The sequence below is a fragment of the Verticillium alfalfae genome, genomic scaffold, assembly GCF_000150825.1.
Source record: "Verticillium alfalfae VaMs.102 supercont1.1 genomic scaffold, whole genome shotgun sequence".
NCBI classification, from domain to species: Eukaryota; Fungi; Ascomycota; class Sordariomycetes; order Glomerellales; family Plectosphaerellaceae; genus Verticillium; species Verticillium alfalfae.
In genome coordinates this window covers 4,517,724-4,526,941 of record NW_003315038.1, presented here as the reverse complement: position 1 = coordinate 4,526,941, position 9,218 = coordinate 4,517,724, and the positions used below count along the sequence as shown (strand labels likewise).

General features: G+C 54.7%; 4 protein-coding genes across 4 annotated transcripts in view; 1 reads left to right on the top strand and 3 right to left on the bottom strand.

Annotated features, from left to right (window-relative positions):
• The window catches only part of VDBG_01380 (beta-glucosidase), a gene marked incomplete at both ends in the record, with an annotated part of 5,312 nt that extends 1,641 nt beyond the window's left edge, over positions 1 to 3,671 (top strand). The window contains 6 exons of the mRNA XM_003009651.1: positions 70 to 367; positions 436 to 1,027; positions 1,583 to 1,841; positions 2,288 to 2,617; positions 2,683 to 3,394; positions 3,480 to 3,671. Coding sequence (XP_003009697.1) covers positions 70 to 367; positions 436 to 1,027; positions 1,583 to 1,841; positions 2,288 to 2,617; positions 2,683 to 3,394; positions 3,480 to 3,671 — 2,383 coding nt within the window. The remainder of the gene's footprint in view (positions 1 to 69; positions 368 to 435; positions 1,028 to 1,582; positions 1,842 to 2,287; positions 2,618 to 2,682; positions 3,395 to 3,479) is intronic.
• Positions 3,672 to 5,055: 1,384 nt separating this feature from the next.
• Positions 5,056 to 5,698, bottom strand: VDBG_01379 (predicted protein; the record flags this gene model as incomplete). Its single annotated transcript, XM_003009650.1, has 2 exons — positions 5,056 to 5,530; positions 5,637 to 5,698. The coding sequence occupies 2 exons, from the start codon at positions 5,696 to 5,698 to the stop codon at positions 5,056 to 5,058; spliced, it is 537 nt and encodes a 178-aa protein (XP_003009696.1).
• Positions 5,699 to 6,412: 714 nt separating this feature from the next.
• On the bottom strand, positions 6,413 to 6,902 carry VDBG_01378 (predicted protein; the record flags this gene model as incomplete). Its single annotated transcript, XM_003009649.1, has 2 exons — positions 6,413 to 6,762; positions 6,836 to 6,902. 2 exons carry the CDS (start codon positions 6,900 to 6,902, stop codon positions 6,413 to 6,415), a joined length of 417 nt encoding a protein of 138 aa, XP_003009695.1.
• An 802-nt stretch (positions 6,903 to 7,704) lies between these two features.
• The window catches only part of VDBG_01377 (acetolactate synthase catalytic subunit), a gene marked incomplete at both ends in the record, with an annotated part of 2,219 nt that continues 705 nt past the window's right edge, over positions 7,705 to 9,218 (bottom strand). The window contains 2 exons of the mRNA XM_003009648.1: positions 7,705 to 8,968; positions 9,057 to 9,138. Of these exons, the coding sequence (XP_003009694.1) occupies positions 7,705 to 8,968; positions 9,057 to 9,138 (1,346 nt within the window). The remainder of the gene's footprint in view (positions 8,969 to 9,056; positions 9,139 to 9,218) is intronic.

The following is a 9,218-nucleotide window of genomic DNA, read 5'->3' as shown; positions in this document are numbered from 1 at the left end:
CGGGCGTGGTAGACTTTGGTCAGGGCGGCCTCCGTTTCAGCGGCTGTCCCCGACTCGACACGGCTGCAGCCTCCAGAAAGCTGTTGACCTGGCTAGGTCCGTTGACCAGGTAGTCGTCTGTGCAGGGCTGAGTGGAGAATGGGAATGCGAGGGGCAGGATCGTTCACACATGGCTCTGCCTCCAGGAACCGATGATCTAATCGCGGCAGTCGTCCAGGCGAATCCCAATACAGCAGTCATCATCCAGAGCGGCACGCCGGTTTCTATGCCCTGGATCGAGAGTGCTGGAGCTGTTATGCAGGCTTGGTTCGGAGGCAACGAGGGGGGCAACGGTATAGCCGATATTCTCTTTGGCGTTGTGAACCCGGTAAGTAACCCATCCGTGCGATCGGTTTCTCTGAAAATCACGATTAACGGCTGAGATTGTCCAAACAGGCTGGCAAGCTGCCCCTTACTATGCCCCGACGACTAGCAGACAACCCCAGCGCCTTGAGCTTCCGGTCTGACAATGGCCGAGTTCTCTACAGCGAGGATATATATGTTGGCTATCGATGGTACGACACTCTTGACATTGATCCTCTCTTTGCTTTCGGCCACGGGCTTTCTTACACGTCCTTCGCCCTCTCTAACCTTGCAATCTCCGAATCAAACGATGCATCGAAAGGCAGCGACGCCCCGAACCTCAAAATACGTGTGACTGTTCGAAACACTGGCTCAAGCTCTGGGTCTGAGGTTGTACAGATCTACGTGAGGCCATCCATGCCCACACCTCTGACGGGTACAGCTGGCGACACCGTGACGCGACCGACTAAGGAGCTTAAAGGGTTCGCCAAAGTCCAGGTCGAAGCTGGCGAAAGCGCCATTGCTGAGATAAGCCTCGACTTTTTGCGAGCCACGAGCTACTGGAGCGAGATGGACAACTGTTGGCGCAGTGACTCTGGGTCTTATGTGATACTGGCAGGGAACAGCAGTCGGGGCGTATTCCTAGAGCAGGTGGTTGTAGCCCAGAAGACGAGGAGGTGGACTGGTCTGTGTGGGTAGGGCCGGGCCGGCAGCTTCACGATGCCGCTTGAGGAGCTGGAGAATGTGAGAATAAGTTGAAGAAAATGAAACACAATTGGAGCGTTATGGAAGCGAGATTGATGCCAACGGCACAGAATATTACACACTAGCAGTCGGGATCCATTTCTCAAGGTAGAGACAGCACACATTTCCTGCCTTGATAGCAAGATGGACAACCTGTTCGTGTTCATGTGTCAAAGCGCATAGCAAGACAATCTCAGCCCTCGGCCGATCCGAATACGCGGGAGCTGTACTGGCATCAGCATCAGTGAAGAATACCCAGAACGCCCTACTGAATGACCAGAATAACAGATTCTAGACTCAATGTAACAAGCTAGTGTTGTGCTGTGCGCGCGTGATCCGTCATGACTCAGGAGCGGCGGTACTGGCTGGTTAGCTGATCTTTTAGACATGATATTTCTCCGCCTTTTCCCTTGTCTTCTTCATGCTGCAAGGCGTATCCCCCCCCCCCCGTTGTCTCCATCCTGCGCTACATACGCGATGAATTCCTCCGACACAGGAAACGCCGGAGCGTCGCCAGGTCGAAGTGTTGTTACAGCGGCCGCAGCGAGCAGGACTGCACAAATTGCCACACGTGCATGCGATGCTTGTCGCGCACGAAGAAAGCGATGCATTTTTGTGGAGGAGTCCACTGTAGGGCAAGATTCTCCGCAAAGTAGCATTCAGACGCCCCAGTGTGCTGGGTGTATCAAGCTTGGCCTGCCTTGCAGCTTTGCCATCCCAACAAGAACTCGGGGACCCAAGAAGCGGCAAGTGAAGTCAATCAAGTGCTCGTCTCAGATGTGTTGCTAAACATCGGATCACACAGCCGACGAGTGTCGCCCGCAGCTCACAGTGACTCGCCGTCTGTCACGACGAGCACGAGACTGTTCGACGATGCGCCGCCCAGACAAGATGTCTTCACCACCTCGCCTTTGGTTGCACTTCGAAGCCCTCTGTCTGCACGCCGGAGCCCCTTGTCTGCGCATCGAAGCCCCTTGGCTCCAGAGAGAGCCTTCCACTACCCAACAGACGAGCTATGTCCTCGCCCACTCTTTCACACAATTATGAAAGACTACCTCCAGCGCATCTATCCTCTAGTTCCCGTCGTCCATCGCCCAACCTTCAAAGCCGAGCTAGCCTCTGATCGAGATGTTACCGACTCGGAGTTTCTTCGCCTCGTGCTGAGCATAACAGCACTCACAATTGGTCTGCTGCCGTCCAGGTTTGACCACTATCGAGCCGTGGCCACAGAGCTCGTCGACCGCTTCCCAACACGTAGTGCCATGATTGACTACTGTGCGCAGATGTGCCTGCGACTGCGCTCGGCTGGCCATTGGGACCATGTTACCCATCGTAAATGGGCCGTGTGCTACAGCTTGGCGATTGGTACCTTTCAGACAGGTCAGTCAAACCATAGTCGCATGCTCGAGGTGGAGGCGGCGCAATTCGCTCGTCTCCTGGGCATTCATCGGATCTCGGAGTACGAGGGCTTGAACTGCATTGAAACGCAGCTACGAAAGAAGGCTTTTTGGCTGCAATTTTACGGATACGCGTGAGTCCATCCACCCCGGTGTCAAGGCTTCGCAGCATCCGTGACTAACTTGCATGACACTCCAGGCATTCTCTAATACACGTTGGACGCCGTGAGCAGCTGACCTTTCTTGACCATTACACCCTGCGAGACGTGAATTTCGCAGCCTTGGTACCCCTCGACATTGAGGATGAGTTGATCACTGAGCAAACCGTCTTCGATTCTGTAACGCTGGACCCGGCGTCTCCCTTGACTGGCAACAGCCGGCCATACGACAGGACAGACCGTCCTTTTACGAGCATCAGCGCCTTTATTGCGGCCTCTCAGGTGTTCCTCACCGCCATGCAGGAAGCACTATTCCACGAAAGTTGTGACTGCAGCCCCAAGCGCGCACCCGAGGCTCGCCTCGGTCGATTGCAGACTTTGCTCGAGAAACTTGAGTATATGCTTGACGATCTACCTGCCGTAATGAGACAATGGGTTGTCGCCGAGGACGTCCATCAGACCCGTGATAAATTTGGCAAGAACGTTGACTCCCCCGAGGTTGCTCACGCCCAGCTAGAGATTACCCGCGCCAACCTGCACTTCACCCATCTTTGGCTGCAGAATTACCTTCTCGAGAAGATCGACTTGATACTTCAGCAGCAGGTATTAGACACCGACGTAACATCAGATACAGCCTCCGCGTCTGCGGCCCTGCGTGCTAATTGGGTGTCGCGTGAGGACATCTGCCGCCAGATGCTACACTTACTGCACAGCATTCAGCAAGTACATATTGAGCCGAACGGACTATACTTGGTAAGACTAGCCGTGCGGCGTGCATCTTACGCTTCTTTCTTGCGTCAAGCCAATAACACTAGCGATTGACTTTTCCTTTTCATAGGCGTATAAGGTCCGAGATGTGGCAGTGGCGCTCCTCAACTGCCCCTTTGAAGCCCACGAAGGACCCTCCCGCCGGGCTGCTGAGTACATGCGAGACTTCACAAGCATGTTATCTCGCCTCGACCGCAGTGAGATCATGAACACTGCAAGTCTAAAGAGCTGGGTTGACAAAGATCGCGACTCAGCTCGGTAGCATTGATAATTAAATTTAGATTCTTCGCCAAGGCGGTGTTGACTTTGGTGCAACAATATTGACATCTACCGACGTTGACGGTGTTGTGCAAAGATGCTATGTTGTGTGACCTGCAAACAGAGCGGACTTGGCGGAACCGCGCCGTACAGCTGAACTACCTGAAACGACAGTCCGTGACTCCATGAGTACTGAGGTTTAGGCAATTAACGGCTATTTCGTTTCAGGAAACTTTTTTCGAGCGAGACCGCCAAGCTCATTCCACAGCTGCAAGGCCAAATTTTCTGGGCATGATATATAGGATCCCTTCAGCTATTGCTGCTTGTGAAGCTTTGGGACGAAATGCGCCGAGAAATCACAGATTAGCCTGTCCATTTCCTGAAGAGCGATGTTGCCACTTTTTGGACAGAATCGCAACACTTTCGGCGCTTCTGAAAAAGATCAGCCTATTGTGATGCCTTGACACGTCAAGTGTTCTCGTCGGCTAATTGCTGAAGGTCCACATACAGCCCCTCAGCGAAGGCCTCACCTTTCCTGGGACCAGTGTTAGCCTATGCGGCTTGAAGACACCTTGGAAACTCTTCCAGGGCAGGATTGTGTCTCCATGTGCATGACTTGTGGCTAGGAAATTAGAAACATAAATAGGAGACCTCGACCGCTCGTTGTCCTGCTCGATCGTCAACTCAGACTCAGACACAATTGCATCACCATCAGATACCTCACCTGTTATCGTCAACTGCGTTATCCAAGCTCAACAAGATGAAGTTCAGCATCGCCGCCATTCTCCTCGTTACTGGCCTAGCTGCGGCCGCGCCTGCCGTTCAGGCGGAGACCCGCGGAGAAGATCTCGAGAAGAGAGGCTGTGGAGCCGGTTACCTGTGCTACAACGGCTATTGCCATTATAACTCGTGCAGCCCAGGCATAGCCGGATGCACCCTCATCCGCACCAACACTAGGTGCTAGGTATGGGCTATCAATCAGAAAACTGCAAGCGAGGCTCTAGAACTGACCTGGAATCAGAAAGTTGCGTCTGGCTGGCTGGCTGGCTGGTCCGGCAGGCTTGTCTCGGATGTTGGAATTTTGCAACGGCAAAAAGGAGAGGTTATAGATTGACTGTTTGAGACTCAATATCAGCCCATTCTATACCCATCATTGCAGAAATGCTCTCTTCGCTTATTGTTCCGATCAGACTCATTGTTCACCCTGATGCTCTAATCTTGCTTACCTTAGTTATGTAACATGCTTGGGTTTGTGATGCAGAAAAGTGCCATGAAATTTATACAAGACTAGTGACTAGAAAAATTAATACTCGAAATAATGCAACCTTTCTTGAACAATAGAGAACAACGCAGTGGTCCTGGAGCCGTTGTGGTACAGCTTAGCAAGGCTACTCTTCGAGTTTTTCTGACCCGAAATCCACCTTTCCCATCCCGAGCGCGACATAACGATCAACGAGCATAGCCTCCTGGCGGTCCCTGATCTCCCGCAATGCAGGCTCAGCCGACAACCAGCCCACGACCAGCATGCTCTTGAGCAGCCACGACGACGTGAACCTTTCCGCAGTGAACCATCCGACATCATGAGCATGAAGCTGCGCAACCCAAGGGAAGTTGGAGGTAATGTGTAGTCGTAGCAGGGCTGGGTGCTTCCTCAGCTGCACCAACGCCTCGAGAAGCGAGACGTGATACCATCTGAAGCTGCCGATGGCGAACCCCATACTGGACCCGACCATGAAAGGTATGGCGGCTGTGCCCCAGATGACGCTGCCTGCCATCGCACTAGCCACCCCGATAACTGCAGCAGTTGATGTGCCTGATATCATGCTGCGCATCATGCTGGAGTACTGTGTGAGCGGAATATCTCTGAGTGAAAACAGCATAGGTACTGATCTGCCACGTACAATAAACCAGGACCACTGGTCGCCTATGGTTAGCGTATGCCATGCTGCGCTTGGTCGATTGAACTGACCTGACTGTGCCCCAGCCACCAAGGACCTTCAGCAATGAGAAACGAGGCTCAAAATCAGCCATTAGAGCTATCGATGTACTTCGACAATTGATGACTGGAACACAGGCTGCTTGTGACGTTGATGACCAGGGATGAAGCGATAATATATAGTTCCATGGTCCACAGCTATGATCTGTATTTGGTCCGTGCTTTCGGACGAGACATTCCTCACATCTGGGAACTTCGAATTCACTTGAAGCTCAAGGCCAGCAGGAAAGCCTGCACACGAGCCGTCAACAATCGGAGGGGGAGGGTGCGACTCCATTGTATGACTGTCCGAGATGGTCCCTTCTGAAGCCTCGTTCTACAAGTCTTATGTGCCGAATTGAGCGCACGTGTGTCAAGAACCAGAGCGACGCGTTCATCTGCCTCGCACCTGAGAGGGAGTGAGTCTTGCACCGAACCATGACCTGAGAGGGAGTGAGTCTTGCACCGAACCATGACATTTGATAGAGGACATCACGGCATTCCCATGCAACTTATTAGAGGTCCAAGTTTAGACATTCAATACAGACTGGGTCGAGAGCCCTGTCCGGCTTCGATTACTTGTCTTGAGACCCAGGCCAACATCTCCATTGCGGAAACAGCATCACTTCTCCCGCCCTCCCAATGCAGCCCAGCATCTTCATCATGCCGGCAATCAAGGGGTGTTGAAGAAAGACAACGCTCCAACAACAGCGCCAGCCAGAGGCAGCAAGCTCCTCCCAAGGTTAAGCGCCTTCCAGGTCCCAATCAGCTCAACGATCCTCTCCGTCGCCTGCTGCGGGGCTCGGATCCCCAGCAGCAAGGAGGAGCTCCCGGTTCGTCTCGCTCATGAAGGCAACGGTAAAAGGGACGATCGACACGGTGAGCGGCCGCGGCGGCGACGAAGCCGAGAAAGGCATTCCCCTTGCCGCGCCGCTGCTGGTGGTGGTGCGCCGCCGGCCCTCGAAGGCGGCGTACAGGTACACGGCCGCCGTGGTGGCGGCAAACTTGGGCATGGCAGCAAGGCCGTGCTCATACAAGCCTCGCCAGACGCCAGCCGAGAGGTGGTGCGGGAAGTCGAGGGCTGCCGGGCAGCCGATGATGGAGAGGCCGGCGATGGCGCCTGGACGGTGTGTCAGCGGGGTGGGCCGTCTTCTCTCGGACGGAAGTGCGGGGATGGAGCAACGATAACGTACCAGAGGTCCAAGCTGCGCCGATGACGCCGGTAGCGACCGCTGTCAGATAGGGTACGGACCGCGACATGGTGTGTGATCAGATTCAAAGCTCGGGGCCGGGGTCAACGGGGATGAACTGGTTTCTTGGGGGTGAAGGGTTGACCGGCTGGAGAACTGCGAGGAAGGAGTAGCTGGGTCAGCAGCTAAGACCCGAGCTTTAAGCTGTCAAGGCTTGGTGTCTTAGTACATGCGAAGATGGCATGGTGGACTTGCACGACATCATCTACTACTAGACAAAGTCAAACGCTGCTTCAGGTTAGATCGGGGTCTAAGCCGAACCAAAGCCATATCTTGCCCAGAATATGGGCAGCTGGCAGTTTTTTCGTGTGCATCTTTCGCCATGACATGGTGTTCGACAGGAGAATGGGTCTCAGTTGGTCTCGCAATGATGAGACGAATTCTCAATGCAGCAAGGACATTGTCGTCAGGCATGTGAGCCCAAGCCGACAAGCCACATGGCTGGTATTTGTTACGTGCCCATCTCCATCGTCACAAGCATCGTGGCACACAATTCAGTGTTTTACAGTTTTTGCATTCCCTTCGCCGACTTTTCCTACAAACACATCGCCTTATCTCGCATGCGCGCGGCAATCACTGGCCGAAATCAACAAGGCCATGAGAAAAAGGACTTTTGTTTTTCAACCCTCCCTTCCATCACGAAGGGCCCTGCACAGTCCATCCCCAGCATACGTACCCCTTTCTCGGAACAGGGGCGACGTGGTGGTATATGCTAACCAAGAACACATGGTGAAAAAAAAAAAAGAATGAGTAGACGCCGGAGAGAAGCCCAAAATAAGTGCCGAAGACGGAAAAGATCAAACATGACATATTTAGCCGTGTCTGCCGCCAGTCCTCTCGCGCATCATCTTGCGCCTCTGCACGTCCCTCTCACTGTCCCAGGTCAGGAACTCGTGCAGGCCGGAGCCGCTAGGCACCATTGGCAGAACCGGCCCCTTGCGGTCCGTGACAACCTCGAGGAGAGCGGGTCCGTCGCTCTCGATGAGCCAGCGCAGGGCCTCCTGGATCTCCTCCGGCTTCTCCAGGCGGCGGCTCTGAACTCCCATGGCGTCCGAAAGCTTCTGGAAGTCGGGGTTGACCGAGTGGGTGTGGGCGTAACGGTCCTCATAGAAGAGGTTCTGCCATTGCGTGACCATGCCCTGCTCCTCGTTGTTCAGAACGATGACCTTGACGCCAATGTTGAACTGCGCAGCGGTGGACAGCTCGGTCAGGGTCATGTTGAAGGAGGCATCACCATCAATGTCGATGACGAGGGCGTCAGGCTGGGCGACCTTGGCGCCAATAGCGGCCGGCAGGCCGAAGCCCATGGTGCCAAGACCACCAGAAGTGATCATGGAACGGGGGTGGCGCCAGCGGAAGTGCTGAGCGGTCCACATCTGGTGCTGACCGACACCGGTGGTGATGTAGGTGTTGTCTTTGCGATCAGCCGTCATCTTGCTGAGCTCCTCGATCAGGGTCTGGGGCTTGATGAGACCACCACGCTCGGTGCGCTCGTAGTCGGACAGGGGCCAGCGCTTCTTCCAGCCGTTGATCTTGTCGAACCAAGCACTACGGTCGGCCATGGAGCGGATCTCAACGTGAGGCAGCATCATGGAGACATTGGTGGCGACATCACCCTCGACAGCCTCAACGGCTTGAACGACCTTGTTGATGTTCTTGGGCATGATCTCAAAGTGAACAATACCACCACGGCCCTCGGCAGCGGCAGCCTTGGCGCCAGGGGCGAACTTGCCGACGTTCAGGGTGACGCGATCGTCGAAACGGGCGCCAAGGGCGATGATCAGGTCGGCCTCCTGCATGGCCATGTTGGCATAGGCGGTACCGTGCATACCAAGCATGTGCAACGACTTCTCGTCCAGCTCGTCGAAGCCACCCAGACCGTGCAGGGTCGTGGTGACGGGGATGGAGGCCTTGTCAGCGAGCTCCTTGAGAATTTCGGGGCCGTTCTCGGACAGAATGACACCCTGGCCAGCGTAGATGATGGGCTTCTTCGCAATGTTGATGAGGTCGGCGACGCGCTTCACCGAGGCGGTGAGCTGCTTCCTGCTCAGGCTCATGGCAGCTCTCGTCGCAGCGCTGGGCAGCGAGGGAATGGCGGACTCGGTAGGAAATGGCTCTCCTCAGGATACCAGCGGTAACATCCTTTCGGGAGATCGACAAGAACGGGGCCGGGGACGGCCCGCTGGTCGCGATCTCGAAAAGCCTCATTGATAGGGCGGAGCAAGCTTCGGCAACGCCTCTTGACCCTGACGTTCCTTTTGGGTGCAAAAGATGTAGATGTCTACTCTTCTGCCTCCTGGTAGCCTTCGCTTGCTATCTACAAGTG